This window comes from Oncorhynchus nerka, linkage group LG15 (assembly GCF_034236695.1).
Source record: "Oncorhynchus nerka isolate Pitt River linkage group LG15, Oner_Uvic_2.0, whole genome shotgun sequence".
NCBI classification, from domain to species: Eukaryota; Metazoa; Chordata; class Actinopteri; order Salmoniformes; family Salmonidae; genus Oncorhynchus; species Oncorhynchus nerka.
In genome coordinates, this window is record NC_088410.1 from 65,423,812 (window position 1) to 65,441,751 (window position 17,940).

At 44.3% G+C, this 17,940-nt stretch overlaps 1 protein-coding gene across 1 annotated transcript in view; it reads right to left on the reverse strand.

Moving 5' to 3' along the window:
* Positions 1–17,940, reverse strand: part of tex264a (testis expressed 264, ER-phagy receptor a) — a 158,942-nt gene that overhangs the window by 13,798 nt on the left and 127,204 nt on the right. The window contains exon 3 of the mRNA XM_029683240.2: positions 12,636–12,828. Within this exon, the coding sequence (XP_029539100.1) occupies positions 12,636–12,828 (193 nt within the window). The remainder of the gene's footprint in view (positions 1–12,635; positions 12,829–17,940) is intronic.

The window sequence follows — 17,940 nt, forward strand, 5'->3', positions numbered from 1 at the left end:
TTCGCGAAGCGGATCCTGTGTTCTGCCTTTCACCCAGGACAACGGAATGGATCCCAGCCGGCGACCCCAAAAAACGACTTCGAAAAAGGGGAAAACGAAGCGGTCTTCTGGTCAGACTCCGGAGACGGGCACATCGTGCACCACTCCCTAGCATTCTCCTCGCCAATGTCCAGTCTCTTGACAACAAGGTTGATGAAATCCGAGCAAGGGTAGCATTCCAGAGGGACATCAGAGACTGTAACGTTCTTTGCTTCACGGAAACATGGCTCACTGGAGAGACGCTATCGGAGACGGTGCAGCCAGCTGGTTTCTCCACGCATCGCACCGACAGAAACAAACATCTTTCTGGTAAGAAGAGGGGCGGGGGCGTATGCTTTATGGTTAACGTGACGTGGTGTGGCCACAACAACATACAGGAACTCAAGTCCTTCTGTTCACCTGATTTAGAATTCCTCACAATCAAATGTAGACCGCATTATCTACCAAGGGAATTCTCTTCGATTATAATCACAGCCGTATATATTCCCCCCCAAGCAGACACATCGATGGCTCTGAACGAACTTTATTTGACTCTTTGCAAACTGGAATCCATATATCCGGAGGCTGCATTCATTGTAGCTGGGGATTTTAACAAGGCTAATCTGAAAACAAGACTCCCTAAATTCTATCAGCATATCGATTGCGCAACCAGGGCTGGTAAAACCTTGGATCATTGCTATTCCAACTTCCGCGACGTATATAAGGCCCTGCCCCGCCTCCTTTCGGAAAATCTGACCACGACTCCATTTTGTTGATCCCTGCCTACAGACAGAAACTAAAACAAGAAGCTCCCGCGCTGAGGTCTGTTCAACGCTGGTCCGACCAATCTGATTCCACACTCCAAGACTGCTTCCATCACGTGGACTGGGATATGTTCCGTATTGCGTCAGACAACAACATTGACGAATACGCTGATTCGGTGTGCGAGTTCATTAGAACGTGCGTTGAAGATGTCATTCCCATAGCAACGATTAAAACATTCCCAAACCAGAAACCGTGGATTGATGGCAGCATTCGCGTGAAACTGAAAGCGCGAACCACTGCTTTTAATCAGGGCAAGGTGACTGGAAACATGACCGAATACAAACAGTGTAACTATTCCCTCCGCAAGGCAATCAAACAAGCTAAGCGTCAGTATAGAGACAAAGTAGAATCTCAATTCAACGGCTCAGGCACAAGAGGTATGTGGCAGGGTCTACAGTCAATCACGGATTACAAAAAGAAAACCAGCACCGTCACGGACCAGGATGTCTTGCTCCCAGGCAGACTAAATCACTTTTTTGCCCGCTTTGAGGACAATACGGTGCCACTGACACTGCCCGCAACTAAAACATGCGGACTCTCCTTCACTGCAGCCGACGTGAGGAAAACATTTAAACGTGTCAACCCTCGCAAGGCTGGAGGCCCAGACGGCATCCCCAGCCGCGCCCTCAGAGCATGCGCAGACCAGCTGGCTGGTGTGTTTACGGACATATTCAATCAATCCCTATCCCAGTCTGTTGTTCCCACATGCTTCAAGAGGGCCACCATTGTTCCTGTTCCCAAGAAAGCTAAGGTAACTGAGCTAAACGACTACCGCCCCGTAGCACTCACTTCCGTCATCATGAAGTGCTTTGAGAGACTAGTCAAGGACCATATCACCTCCACCCTACCTGACACCCTAGACCCACTCCAATTTGCTTACGCCCAAATAGGTCCACAGACGATGCAATCTCAACCACACTGCACACTGCCCTAACCCATCTGGACAAGAGGAATACCTATGTGAGAATGCTGTTCATCGACTACAGCTCGGCATTTAACACCATAGTGCCCTCCAAGCTCGTCATCCAAGCTCGTCTCGACCCCGCCCTGTGCAACTGGGTACTGGACTTCCTGACGGGCCGCCCCCAGGTGGTGAGGGTAGGCAACAACATCTCCACCCCGCTGATCCTCAACACTGGGGCCCCACAAGGGTGCGTTCTGAGCCCTCTCCTGTACTCCCTGTTCACCCACGACTGCGTGGCCACGCACGCCTCCAACTCAATCATCAAGTTTGCGGACGACACAACAGTGGTAGGCTTGATTACCAACAACGACGAGACGGCCTACAGGGAGGAGGTGAGGGCCCTCGGAGTGTGGTGTCAGGAAAATAACCTCACACTCAACAAAACTAAGGAGATGATTGTGGACTTCAGGAAACAGCAGAGGGAACACCCCCCTATCCACATCGATGGAACAGTAGTGGAGAGGGTAGTAAGTTTTAAGTTCCTCGGCGTACACATCACAGACAAACTGAATTGGTCCACCCACACAGACAGCATCGTGAAGAAGGCGCAGCAGCGCCTCTTCAACCTCAGGAGGCTGAAGAAATTCGGATTGTCACCAAAAGCACTCACAAACTTCTACAGATGCACAATCGAGAGCATCCTGTCAGGCTGTATCACCGCCTGGTGCGGCAACTGCTCCGCCCACAACCGTAAGGCTCTCCAGAGGGTAGTGAGGTCTGCACAACGCATCACCGGGGGCAAACTACCTGCCCTCCAGGACACCTACACCACCCGATGTCACAGAAAGGCCATAAAGATCATCAAGGACAGCAACCACCAACCGAGCCACTGCCTGTTCTCCCCGCTATCATCCAGAAGGTGAGGTCAGTACAGGTGCATCAAACTGGGACCGAGAGAGAGAAAAACAGCTTCTATCTCAAGGCCATCAGACTGTTAAACAGCCACCACTAACATTGAGTGGCTGCTGCCAACACACTGACTCAACTCCAGCCACTTTAATAATGGGAATTGATGGGAAATTATGTAAAATATATCACTAGCCACTTTAAACAATGCTACCTAATATAATGTTACATACCCTACATTATTCATCTCATATGTATACGTATATACTGTACTCTATATCATCTACTGCATCCTTATGTAATACATGTATCACTAGCCACTTTAACTATGCCACTTTGTTTACATACTCATCTCATATGTATATACTGCACTCAATACCATCTACTGTATCTTGCCTATGCCGCTCTGTACCATCACTCATTCATATATCTTTATGTACATATTCTTTATCCCCTTACACTTGTGTCTATAAGGTAGTAGTTTTGGAATTGTTAGCTAGATTACTTGTTGGTTATTACTGCATTGTCGGAACTAGAAGCACAAGCATTTCGCTACACTCACACTAACATCTGCTAACCATGTGTATGTGACAAATAAAATTTGATTAGATTTTTACTGACATGTACACTACAAGACCAAAAGTATGTGGACACCTACTTGTCGAACATCTCAATTCAAAATCATTGGCATTAATATGTAGTTGGTTCCCCCTTTGCTGGTATAACAGCCTCCACTCCTCTGGGAATGCTTTCCACTAAAATGCTGGAACATTGCTGCAGGAACTTGTTTTCATTCAGCCACACAAGCATTAGTGAGGTCGGGCACTGATGTTGGGCGATTAGGTTACTATGCTACTATGCTGTGTTGTTATGTGTTGCTGCCATGCTATGTTGTTTTATTTTTAATCCCGGCCTCCGTCCAGGTGGTGCGAAATGCTGGTGTTCCTAGCTCCAACAGTGCAGTAGTATAGAACAATTCACAACTATACACAAATCTAAAAGTAAAATAATGGAATTAAGAAATGTATAAATATTAGGACGAGCAATGTCGGAGTGGCTTTGACTAAAATCTCACCACCCCTAATGAGGTGGGTGTGCTTGATGTGTGTCGCGTCTGAGATTCTCAAAGTCGGGTGTGGTCGACAGTGCTCACCTCATGTCTCCCACCTGTATCGATATTTGGTTTTAATGCAGACGAGAGCACTGAATCCAGCTTTACACAGATATTCATTTTATGGTGCTTTCAAGACCACTATGATCTCTGAAAAACGAGAGGTCAAATCATGACGCCAGTGATCTTCAGGTCGGAAAGTTGTAGCTCTAGAAAGAGATTTTCCCCCTTCGGAGCTTGCTATATTTAGAGTTCCCAGTTGCCTTGAACGTACTGAAGTCTGAGATTTCCGAGGTCCCAGTTTCGAGTTCCCAGTTGTTTAAACCGGGCCTTAATGCTCAGAGGCAGACAGCAGGCTATTATTCCCTTTGAGTCAGGAACCAAAACTCCTCCGTAGTGACCAATGAATGCATTCGGTCACATGAGAGCTGGATCAGCTGTTCCATTTCACTTACCGGCATGTCAACTGAGCCAGGATCAGTCAAACGGTTTGGGAAGTAGGTCCCAAAGTGCTCTTCCAAGTGTTGGAGATGAGCACTCACAACTCATGTGGGACTCTTACTGATGCTGTTTTCTGTTTTCTGAAACACGCACAGGCGATGGATGGGGGGCATCATACGATGCATCCATATGGCAGAGGGAAACACATTCATAACTACAGTGCAGAGATCTGCCCGCCATCCCGCAATAGATGGAGCCCCATCGGTGCAAAAGCCCACCATTTGATCCCATGGAGAGAAAAAATATCCTCAATATAGCCACGCAGCACACTGAACATCCCCTGTGCCCTTTCATGCCCAGGAATTGTGAAATAGAACAATATGTCCTCGTGAATAGCATCCCCTGACATGTGTAGAGAACAAAAGTCAATACATGGGAATTTCAACCCTCCATTTAGAGAGCATAAGCTGGAGAGTTCGAGTCGGTCAGCCAGTTTCCTGGCATATATTCTTTGTTTAACAGTGTTATCTGACAAAGGTATTGATGTGAGTTTCTGTGCATACACCTCCCCACACATTATTTTCACCTTATCAATTGTGGCCAGTAATATCAGTCTCTGTGTGTGGTTTTATAGCATAGCGGGCCTAGCCATTTACCATGGGAATGATTCAAGAGCAACAGTCAAGTGTGACCTTTTCCCACGATCTAGGGCGTCTCTCATTGAATTTTATCTTTTAGATTCTTAAGAATTTAAATTTATATTTTGAAGATTAACCAAATTACAATGATTTTGAGATAAAGACAATATTCTAATATTTTTTTTTGTATATATGATTTTTTCCTCAGGATTTGGAATAGGAAATTCTCCCGCGACCCCATTTTCATGTCAGGCGACCCCACATAGGGTTGTGAGTCCTAGTTTGGGAACCGTTGCTCCAAACAAAATTCTCTCTAAAGATGAGTATGCCTTTCTATTAGACATTTCTGCTTTACTGTTGGTCCAGAGTGATTATTATCCCAAAGTGATGGCATAAAAACCCATATAAAATAGCATAATGTGTGATGTGTAGCATCTGTAAACGACCACCAAAGACACACAAACACACACAAACACACACACTTCAGGAAGATGGCACTGCAGTGGATAGCTGCCGTCTTACGGGCTCCTGACCAATTCTGATATTTTGTGTTGATCTTAATTTTTTTGTACATATTATTTCCTCCATCATTTCCTATGACCGAAAAGAGCTTTTGGACATCAGAACAGCGATCACTAACCTCAAATTGGATGAAGATTTCTACTTCAATGAATCGGCAGCTGGGGACATACTGCTCATTCTGGGCCAGGCCCTAAACCGTAGGACTCGAAAGAGGAAGATATGTCAGAAAAGCTATAAACGAGTGAGAATATGTCGGTGAGTAATAAACAGCCTCTACCCTGTGTTCTATTGGCAAATGTACAACCACTAGAGAACAAACTAGACAAGTTCCATTCAATGAAGGACCTGAAGATCTGTAATATTCTCTGTTTCTCAGAGTCGTGGCTGAAAAAGGAAATGGATAAAATACTGTACATCCAGCTGTTTCTTTTACGGATCAGCAAGACCAAAATGCAGCTTTGGGTAAGGTTAAGGGGGAGGCGTTTGTCTCTTTCCTAACAACAGCTGGTGCGTAATCTCTAATGTTAAGGAAGTCTCTAGGTTTTTCCTTGCCTGAGTTAGAATACCTCATGATAAGCTACACACCATACTATTTACCAAGAGAGTTTTCATCTATAATTTTTGTAGCTGTCTATTTACCACCACAACCCGATGCTGGCACTAAGACCACACTCAACGAGCTGTATAAGGCCATAAGCAAACAAGAAAATGCACATCCAGAGGCGTCACTCCTAGTGGCCGGTGATTTTAATGCAGGGAAACTGAACTCAGTCTTAACTCATTTTTACCAGCATTTCACCTTTGTAACTAGAGCCGTCAAAACTCTAGATCAACTTTAATCAACACACAGATTCCAGCTTACAAGCATAAACTCAAACAGGAAGTACTAGTGACGCGCTCAATACGGAAATGGTCCGATGGAGCGTATGCTAAACTACAGGACTGTTTCAATGGCACAGACTGAAATATGTTCCGAGATTCACCCAATAACATATAGGAGTTTACCACGTCAGTCACCGGCTTCATTAATAAGTGCATCAATGACGTCACCCCCACAGTGACCGTACGTACATATCCCAACCAGAAGCCATGAATTACAGGCAACATCCGCACTGAGCTAAAAGCCAAGAGCTGGCACTTTCAAGGAGCGGGACACTAATCCGGAAAGCTTAGAAGAAATCCCCAAGCTATCAAACAGTCAAAACAGGGCTAAGATCGAATCGTACTACGCCATCTCTGACGCTGGCCAAATGGGCAGGGCTTGTAAACTATCACGGATTACAAAGAGAAACCCAGCCGCGAGCTACCCAGTGACACAAGCCTACCAGGCGAGCTAAATGCCTTCTATGCTCACTTCGAGGCAAGCAACACTGAACCAGGCATGAGAAAACCAGATGTTCTACATGAATAAGAACTTTAAACAGATTAACATTCACAAGACCAGATTACCAGGACACGTACTCAGAGCATGCGCTGACCAGCTGGCTAGTGTCTTCATTGTCATTTTCAACCTCTCCCTGATACTTACATTTTTCAAGCAGACCACCATAGTTTCCTGTGCCCATGAACGCCAAGGTAACCTGTCTAAATTACTATCGCCCTGTAGCACTCAAATCTGCAGCCATGATATGCTTTGCTGGTCATGGCTCACATCAATACCCTCATCCCAGACACCCTGGTCCCACTCAAATGTGCATACCGCCCCAAAAGATCCACAGATGATGCAATCTCTGTGGTACTCCACACTGCCCTCTCCCACCTGGACAAGAGGAACACCGATGTGAGAATGCTGTTCATTGACTATAGCTCATTGTTCAACAACATATTGTCCTCCAAGCTCAAAACTAAGCTCAGGACCCTGTGACTGAACTCTCCCTTCTGCAACTAGATTCTGAAATGCCTGACGGTGGTTGGCCTGATCACTGACGATGAGACAGAATATAGGGAGGAGGTCAGTGACCGGGCAGTATGGTGCCAGGACAACAACAACCTCTCCCTCAACAAGACAAAGGAGCTGATTGTGGACAATGGGAAACAGAGGGCCTAGCACACTCCCATCAAAATCAATGTGGCTGTAGTGGAGCGGTTTGAGAACTTTACGTTCCTCGTTGTCCACATCAATAAGGAATTATCATGGTCCACACACACCAACACAGTCGTGAAGAAGGCACGACAACGTCTCTTCCCCCTAAGGAGGCTGAAATGATTTGTCATGGGCCCTCAGATCCTCAAAAAGATATACAGCTGCAGAGCATTGAGAGAATCTTGACTGGCTGCATAACCGGTTGGTATGGCAACTGCTTGGGATCAAACCGCAAGGCTCTACCAAGGGTAGTACGTAAAGCCCAGTACATCACTGGGGCTGAGCTCCCTGCCATCCAGGACCTCTATACCAGGCGATGTCAGAGGAAGGCCCTAAAAATCGTCAAAGATTCCAGTCACCCAAGTCAAAGACTGTTCTCTCTGCTACTGCACAGCCAGCGGTACCAATGCACGAAGTCTGGAACCAACAGGACCTTGAACATCTTCTATTCCCAAGCCATTAGACTGCTAAATAGTTCATTAAATTGTTATTTTGTCCAGTAATATGGTCAAGCGCTGCAAAGAAGACCTAGTTAAGCTGCAGAAAGAACAGAGCCACACGTCTTGCTCTTTCATTGTAATCAGAGGGCTAATATTAACACTATGCATGCCAGTCTCTCTTGGCTAAGAGATGAGGAAAGACTGACTGCGTCACTTCTTGTTTTTATAAGAAACATTCATGTGTTGGGAATTCCAAATTGTTTGCATAGTCAACTTACACACAGCACTGACACACACACTTACACCACCAGATATGCCACCAGGGGTCTTTTCACAGTCCCCAGGTCCAGCAGAAATTCAAGGAAATGTACAATATAATACAGAGCCATGAGTGCATGGAGCTCCCTTCCATCTTATACAGTGCAAGTGAACAGCAAACCTGTTTTCAAAAAACAAATAAAGCTCACGGCACAACGCATCTCCCCAATGTGACCTACTTGTTGTGTGTGTGTACTGACATGTATGTGTAACTGATAGATGCACGCACGCACACACACACACACACACACACACAATTTTACATTTATGCAAATTGTAAAGTATTTTTTTTGTAATGTCATTTTAGCTATTTGTCGGGCCCCAGTAAGACTAGCTGTCACTGTTGTTGTTGGCTAATGGGAATCCTAATAAATCAAATCCCTACCTACATGCACATACAGTTGAAGTCGGAGGTTTACATACAAGTTTTAATTACTCCAACCTAAGTGTTTTTCAACCACTCCACACATTTCTTGTTTACAAACTATAGTTTTGGCAAGTCGTTAAGGACATCTACTTTCTGCATGACAACAAGTCATTTTTACAACAATTGTTCACAGACAGATTATTTCACTTATAATTCACTGTATCACAATTCCAGTGGGTCAGAAGTTTACATACATTAAGTTGACAGTGCATTTAAACAGGAAAATTCCAGAAAATGTCATGGCTTTAGAAGCTTCTGATAGGCTAGTTGACATCATTTGAGTCAATTGGAGGTGTACCTGTGGATCTATTTCAAGGCCTACCTTCAAACTCAGTGGCTCTTTGCTTAACATCATGTGAAAATCAAAAGAAATCAGCCAAAAAAATAAAAAATAAAATTGTTGACCTCCACATTCTGGTTCATCCTTGGGAGCAATTTCCAAATGCCTGAAGGTACCACATTCATCTGTACAAAAAATAGTACGCAAGTATAAGCACAATGGGACCACGCAGCCGTCATACCGCTCAGGAAGGAGACACATTCTGTCTCCTAGAGATGAATGTACTTTGGTGCGAAAAGGGCAAATCAATCCTAGAACAACAGCAAAGGACCTTGTGAAGATGCTGGAGGAAACAGGTACAAAAGTATCTATATCCACAGTAAAACAAGTCCTATATCGACAACCTGAAAGGCCGCTCAGCAAGGAAGAAGCCACTGCTCGAAAACCACCATAATAAGCCAGACTACAGTCTGCAACTGCACATGGGGACAAAAATCGTACTTTTTGGAGAAATGTCCTCTGGTCTGATGAAACAAAAATAGAACTATTTGGCCATAATGACCATTGTTATGCTTGGAGGAAAAAGGGTGAGGCTTGCAAGCCGAAGAACACCATCCCAACCGTGAGACACGGGAGTGGCAGCCTCATGTTGTGGGGGTGCTTTGCTGCAGGGAGACTGGTGAACTTCACAAAATAGATTATGTGGATATATTGAAGCAACATCTCAGACATCAGTCAGGAAGTTAAAGCTTGGTCGTAAATGGGTCTTCCAAATGGACAATGACCCCAAGCATACTTCCAAAGTTGTGGCAAAATGGCTTAAGGACAACAAAGTCAAGGTATTGGAATGGTCATCACAAAGCCCTGACCTCAATCCTAGGGCTGGGCGATAAATCAATATCAATAATTATCGATGTAATTACTTCCGTCAATAACGATATAAAACATTTAGATTCATTTTCGATAATGTCGATATAGAATAATTAGGTACAGCAGTCCATTTCACCTCTGTGACGCAGCAGGAACGTGTGGAGAAGTGACAATATGGACATGGAGAGGTACACCACTAAAAACCACTTAGCACCTCGGGTAATGGAATAGCCACTATTAACCACGAGAAATGAGTGATGTCGCTGAAAACAGTGGCAGTGATAGCCATGGAGAAGGAGCAGCTTCCAACAAAGAAATGATTGATAAAAAGGGTTCAACTGTTTCAGTAATTTGAAAGTGGTTTGGCTTTTTTGAAGTCCAACAAAGAACAGAGCAATGTTCAGTGCAAATTGTGTCGTAGACAGGTGGCTACGAAGTCTGGTAATACGACAAACCTTTTTCAACATCTGAAGCAAAATCACTCTTTGGAACATGCAGGAAGTTTGAGTTCGCGCCACGGTATCCCTGAAACCCCACCTCTTTAAGGCACCAGTAATCCCTCTCACCCCCTCCCCTGAAAAGATTTAGATGCACTACTGTTCCACTGGAGGTCATAAGGTGAATGCACCAATTTGTAAGTCGCTCTGGATAAGAGCGTCTGCTAAATGACTTAAATGTAAATGTAAATGTATTGATAAACACTCTTCAAGCACCAGCCAATCTAGAGATGTTTTCCCGAAGCAGTCAACACTGACAGCATTTATGCCCTACAAGCAAACATTAAAAAAACAAAGACATCACAAATGCTACCAATTAGCACAGTCGAAGACATGCTACCAATTAGCACAGTCAAAAAGGAAGGTTTCAAGAGGCTTATCAATTTAATTGACCCCAAGTACGTGCTCCCTGGCCACAAACATGGAACAATTTTCCTTAAAACATTATTTGATTAATATCGTGATAATTATCATTATCGAATGATTATCGTGATAAAAACCTGACTCAGTTACACCAGCTCAGTCAGGAGGAATGGGCCAATATTCACACAACTTATTGGAAGGCTACCCGAAACGTTTGACCCAAGTTAAACAATTTAAAGGCAATGCTAACAAATACTAATTAAGTGTATGTAAACTTCTGACCCACTGGGAATGTGATGAAAGAAATAAAAGCTGAAATAAATCATTCTCTCTTACTATTATTCTGACATTTCACATTCTTAAAATAAAGTGGTGATCCTAATGGACCTAAGACAGGGAATTTTGACTTGGAATTGTGAAAAACTGAGTTTAAATGTATTTGGCTAAGGTGTATGTAAACTTCTGACTTCAACTCTATCTACCTCACTTACCTCGTACCCCTGCACGTTGACTCGTTGTTATATACCCCGTGTATATAGCGAAGTTACAGTTACTCCTTGTGTTATTATTTCTCTATTTTTCTCTCTGTATTGTTGGGAAGGGCCTGTAAAGTCAGCATTTCACTACACCGGTTGTTTACGAAGCATGTGACAAATAAAATGTGACTTTATTTGATTTGACACACAGCTTATGTTTGCTGTTAGTATTGCAGAACTGCGTTGACCCACTGTTTACTGTAGACTGCTGGGGGACTGACATATTGATTATTGAAGCAATTTAGATTTAGAGTGAAAGTGAAAGATCCTCAGGTCACAACACAGTACACCAGACAGCGTCCCACACTGCCATAAATCCTCACTACATGACAGGGTGAAGCAGAGAGAGAGAGAGAGGGGGGAGATGGTGAGGAGGGGATAGCGGAAGGAGCAACAGGAAAGGAGAGGGAGATGCATGGAAAGGGAGAGAGAGTCAACATTTGGAGTAAACTGAACTCAGTGGGCTTTCTGAAGTCTGATGCTTAAACAAATACAAAATATGAAATTCTACCAATGAACACCCTTTTGTCTCAATTTGGTGTTGTTGACAAATAAATGCAAAGCTGTGAATGCCACAAACTCCCAGCATGTCGCTGGTGTCTGTGCTCGTATAATTCATCATCAATAGGCGAGCAGTGCCCTCCTCAATGACCAATAGCAGACTCTCACCATGGTAACCAGTTCTGCACCTACACAGACATCATTACATGAATGGGCACAGAACAAAGGAAAGACAAGTCAACAACAGTCAACAATAATTACGAAAAATAACAAAGGAAAGACAATAACCCCCACAATACAGGGCATTGGATTAACAAAACTAGTGCACTATAGGAAGAAGAGCCTCCGTGAGCCCTTGCTTCCCCATTCCCCCTCTGTCACCTCCTCTCAGTCAAGCCATCTTAGTCTACACCTACAGCCCACACACTAACCCGCTTCCCTTACAAAATGATTTGTACAAAGACGAAGTCAATATCGCCACTGTGCTAAACTGAAGGCCCTATCAAGTTTAAAAGACCAACAAATTGTGCTTGAAGAAACGTACTTACAGTGACAGAACAATTACAGGGACTCATATATCAGCTGTTGGGATGGAATCAACGTGGTGGGGCACTGAGTGCAGCTCCCGTTGAAAAATACCTGCAGCTACATCCTAGCTGTTTGTTAGTTCTTGAAATCGAACACACAGCCTTACCTTGGGATAGACGAGACTAGAGGTGTAGCCTGTTGATCTGCAAACTCACTTAAGTAACAAATACTTCAAACAAACCTCTTAGTCAAACAAGCTGTTCAGGAAGAAACAGTTCAATGCTTTTTGTCTTTCTTTCCTCTACTGGCCACCCTGAGTCTAATGTCATCTTCTTTGATGTTTTCTTGCTATGAAACTAGCTAAAAAAACATCTTTGTTGCTTGAACGTTTCAGTGGTTGTATGGAGAGAGGAGGGGATTAGAGTACCTGCAATATCCGTCCCTCTGTCCTGGTCCGAGGATTCCCTCGTCACCGGTGTCTTGGCCGCTGTCTGTGTGATGAGCTCGGGCACAACGAAGCCAGTGTGGTGGAAGCCACTCTGGGAGGACAGTGGAGCCATGTAGTGGGTCAGGTCCCCTGTATTGATCTCAATGAATGGCCAGGCATGGAGCTGCCTCTCCTGTGGAGTGGGTGGGAGAGAGAGAGAGAGAGAGAGAGAGAGAGAGAGAGAGAGAGAGAGAGAGAGGGACAGAGCAGGAGAGAGAGAGAATGTTTCATTCCCATTGACAAGAGGCAGTGCATTTTATGAGATCTGCCCTCCACTCCTGAGCTTGTCTAAGGCTCAACCGCTCTGTATGTAAAAAACACTTATGTCAACAATGTAGGGAGAGTTACTCTAAAGAAGAACTAAGTCTTTCTCTAAAGACGGCTGCTGTAGACCAGAAAGACTTGTGTACCACATCTATAGGCACTGTATTACTCCCATAACAATAAACTGAGCTGTGAACCATTAAGCCAATTTGGTCAGTGTTAAAGCATGACATCATTTCTCTCCTCTCCCACTCTAGTCTGAACTACACACAACAGTATATAAAGATATTCTTTCCAGGAGGAGATAGCCACCTGCTTGTGACCTTTACTCCACTCCCTGCTCATAACGTTTAACGCTACGCAGTTTGCTCATCCAGCACACCCTGATTAGAACAAGGTTGTGTGAGGGATGAGCAGACACAGACATGGGGACACACGAAAAGGCGCACGCACACATACACACACCAATTATTCTTAATTTAATGAGCCAGTCTCTTTTGTCATGGAAAAAAACAGACACACTCCAGTAATTTAAAAAAAAAGTGTTTACACACTATGAGAAAACCTGGATACAAACATTGATATGCTGTGTAACCTCACACAGAGTAGTCAGCTAATCAATGAGGATTGATACAGGGCCTTCAGAAAGTATTCATACCCCTTGACCTATTCCACATTGTGTTGTGTTACAGCTTGAATTCAAAATGGATTAAATAGATGTTTTCCTTCACCCAACTACACACAATACCCCCATAATTACATTTGAGCAAATTCTATTGAAAATTAAATACATAAATATCTCATTTACATAAGCATTCACACTCCTGAGTTAATACATGTTAGAATCACCGTTGTCTTTCTGGGTAAGTCTATAAGAGCTTTGCACACCTGGATTGTACAATATTTGCACATTATTATTTAAACAATTCTTCAAGCTCTGTTAAGTTGATTGTTTGATCATTACTAGACAGCCATTTTTAAGTCTTGCCATAGATTTTCAAGCCGATTTAAGTCAAAACTGTAACTAGGCAACTCAGGAACATTCAATGGTCATCTTGGTAAGCAACTCCAGTGTATATTTGGCCTTGTGTTTTAGGTTATTGTTCTGCTGAAAGGTGGATTTGTCTCCCAGTGTCTGTTGGAGAGCAGACTGACCCAGGTTTTTCTCTAGGATTTAGCCTGGGCTTAGCTCTATTCCATTTGGTAGTGGTTGCATCATGCTATGGATATGCTTTGCATCGGCAAGAACTAGGGAGTTTTTTTAATATAAAAAAAAACATAAAGAGTGTTATTCAAGGATGTGTTGTGTTGGATTTGCCCCAAACAGAACACTTTGTATTAAAAAAAATCCCAGAGCTGTTTCCTTCCTCTCCGGCAACTGAGTTGGGAAGAACGCCTGTATCTTTGTAGTGACTGGGTGTATTGACACACCATCCAAAGTGTAATTAATAACTTCCCCACGCTCAAAGGGATATTCAATATCTTATTATTGTTTCACCCATCTACCAATATGTGCTCTTCTTTGCCAGGCTTTGGAAAACCTCCTTGGCCTTTGTGGTTGAATCTGTGTTTGAAATTCCCTGCTCGACTGAGGGACCTTACAAATAATTGTATGTGTGGAGTACAGTGATTCAAAAATCATGTTTAACATCATTATTGCACACAGAGTGAGTCCATGCAACTTATTGTGAATTATTAAGCACATTTTTTACTCCTGAACTTATTTAGGCTTGCCACAACAAAGGGGTTGAATACTTCTTTACTGAAGAAATTTCAGCTTTTCATTTGCTATTAATTGTAAGAAATTCAAAATTCAAAATACATAAAATACTTCTAATTTGATATTATGGGGTGTTGTGTGTAGGCCAGTGACACAAAATCTCAATTGAATCAATTTTAAATTCAGGCTGTAACACAATTGTTTTTTGAAAAAGTCAATGGGTGTGAATAATTTCTGAAGCCACAGTATATACAGATATTCCACAAGTTCTGTGATCCATTCAGCAGCATCGATTGACCTTTGATTGAGGATCAGTTTCAGCAAATGGAATCCTGTTTAGAGCAGGGGCACATTACTCCTTCGAGGGACAACCTTTAGAGAACTTTAGAAGAAACTTCCCTAAAAAGAAAAGCAGCACGTTAGGCTTCTCAAGCCAACCTGTTTGGTTGCGCTTGAATTCCGCATACCCAATGATCACCATGTTTCTGCATCTTTCAAATGAGAGCCGTAAGCTTCTCACATTCCCACTACTCCCAGTCAGCTATACCATTACGTTAAGAGCCCATTCCAATGATAAGCTGTGTGTTTTGCAGATGGGCAGAATGAATCAGATAAGCGGAGGAGTGACATGATGAAGCCCTACCAGTACGCTGACATAATACTCCACTATAATGTATGTGTCTGGTGAATGAATATGAATTTCTGTGAGATAAGTTCCTCCATACAAGTCCATTAACAAACCATGTACATATGCTGTATCTGTAGTTGGGTTCATCAATCGGACTCCAATTACCATGTGAATAAATGCTATAGACATTTGACATTTTAGTAATTTAGCAGATTCTCTTATCCAGTGTGATTTACAGTTAATGCATTCATCTTAAGATAGCTAGGTGGGACAACCACAGGTATAGTAAGTAAGTACTCTTTTCCTCAATAAAGTAGCTATCGGCAAAGTCAGAGCTAGAAGGGGAGGGGTGTTGAGGTGAGGAGGGGGATTATTTAAAATACTCTTTGAAGATGTGTGGTTTCAGGTGCTTTCGGGGAGATGGGCAGGGCCTCCGCAGTCCAAGCTTCAGGGGGAAGCTTATTCCACCATTGGGGTGCCAGGACAGAGAAGAGCTTGGACTGGGCTGAGTGGGAGCTGCCCTCCCGTAGCAGTGAGAGGGCCAAAAGGCAAGATGTGGCAGAATGGAGTGCTCTGGTTTGTGTGTAGGTTTTGAGCATAGTTCCTCTTGCTGCTCTGTAGGCAAGCACCATGGTCTTGTAGTGGATGTGAGCTTCTACTGGTAGCTATTGCAGTGTGCAGAGGAGCAGGGTGACATGGGAGAACTTGGGAAGGTTGAAAACCAGCCGGGCTGCAACGTTCTGGATAAGTTGCAGGGGTTTTATGGCACACGCAGGGAGCCTAACCAACAGTGAGTTGCAGTAGTTCCAGCGGGAGATGACAAGTGCCTGGATTAGGACCTGCACCACTTCCTGTGTGAGGTGGGGTCGTACTCTACGGATGTTGTAGAGCATGAACCTACAGGAGTGAGTCACTGCTTTGATGTTGGCAGAGAACGACAGGGTGTTGTCCAGGGTCACGCCAAGGTTCTGTGCACTCTGGGAGAGCGACACTGTGGAGTTATCAACCGTGATGGAGAGGTCTTTGAACAGGCAGGCCTTCCCCGGGGGGGGCCTCGACAAGAGCAGCTCCGTCTTGTCGAGGTTGAGCTTAAGGTGGTGGGCCGACATCCAAGCTGATTTATCTGCCAGGCACACAGAGATGCATGCCGCCACCTGGGTGTCAGAAGGTGGGAAGGAGAAAAGTAATTGAGTGTCATCTGCATAGCAGATAGTTCTGTGTGAGTGGGACCAGTGGACTCAATAGGCTCAGTGAATGAGGAGTGGATATCCTCAACTCTCTTTTCCAAGTGATTGACAAAGTCGTCCGCAGAGAGGGAGGAGTAAGGGGAGGGGTGGAGGATTAAGGAGGGAGGACAAGGTGGAAAATAGTTTCCTAGGGTTAAAATTTGGAATGATAGAAAGTGGGGTAAGCAGCAGATACAGAGAAAGAGAAGATCGAGAGGAGGGAGTGAAGTTTCCTCATTTTACAATTAGCTGCCAGCTTGCAATGAGTCACCCAGCCACGGAGCAGGAGGGGAGGCTCGGGCCGGCTGGGAGGAAAGGGGACACTGCGAGTCATAGGATGCAGAAAGGGAGGAGAGTAGGGTCATAGAGGCAGAATCAGGAGGGAGAAGGATTTAGCAGAAAAGATAGATGATAGGATAGAAGAGGAGAGAGTAGTGGGAGAGAGAGAGAGAGAGAGAGAGAGAGAGAGAGAGAGAGAGAGAGAGAGAGAGAGCGAAGATTGCGACAGAGCATGACCATCTGGGTATTGGCTGAGTGGATAGGGTTGGAGGAAAGGGAGACAGAAAAGGAAACAAAGCACTTATCAGACACCTGGAGGGGGGTTGCAGTAAGATTAGTAGGCGAACAGTCTCTGGTAAAGATGAGGTCAAGCGTATTGCCTGCCTTGTGAGTTAGGGGGGATTGGGAAAGGGTGAGGTCAAAAGAGGCAAGGAGGTGAAAGAGAGAGTTGGAAAGAAAATAATCGAAGGCAGATGTCGGGAGGTTGAAGTCACCAAGTACTAAGAGCGGTGAGCCAGTGTCAGGAAATGAGTTTATCAAGGTGTCAAGCTCATTGAGAAACTCTACAAGGGCACCTAGTGGGCAATAGATGACAACAATGTTAAGCTTGAGTGGACAAGTACCAGTGACCGCATGGAATTCAAAAGAGAAGATGGGCAGGTGAGAGACTGAGGAGAAAATCTCCAGTTAGGAGAAATGAGTAGCTGTGTGCCACCACCGCGACGACCAGATGCTCTCAGACTATGAGAGAAAATGCAAAAAAACTCTGTGTTCTTGACTGCAAATCGGCAGTTCCAAACGCTGCCAGAGACCCGGAATTCCACACGTGTTGTGTGTGCAGGGGGCGTCTGTAAAACCTACAGGGTAAGGAGCGAACAGGTATAGAAAACACACACATAGTTGCCAAAGCTACGAAAGAGCAAAACTAGATCATCTGAAAATAACTGTAAAATACTCAAGTGCGACAATGGTGAGGAAGATGTCTCTTTCCTTCCTCGAACGACTTGGCAGAACAACTCGGCAGAACCGTCTTCATTTCGGCGACAAGACTGCCACTGACACAGCCTCCGCTTACACGGCTACCGCTGAGAAACGAGGGGAGACTGAAGTACTAAAACAAATGGCTAA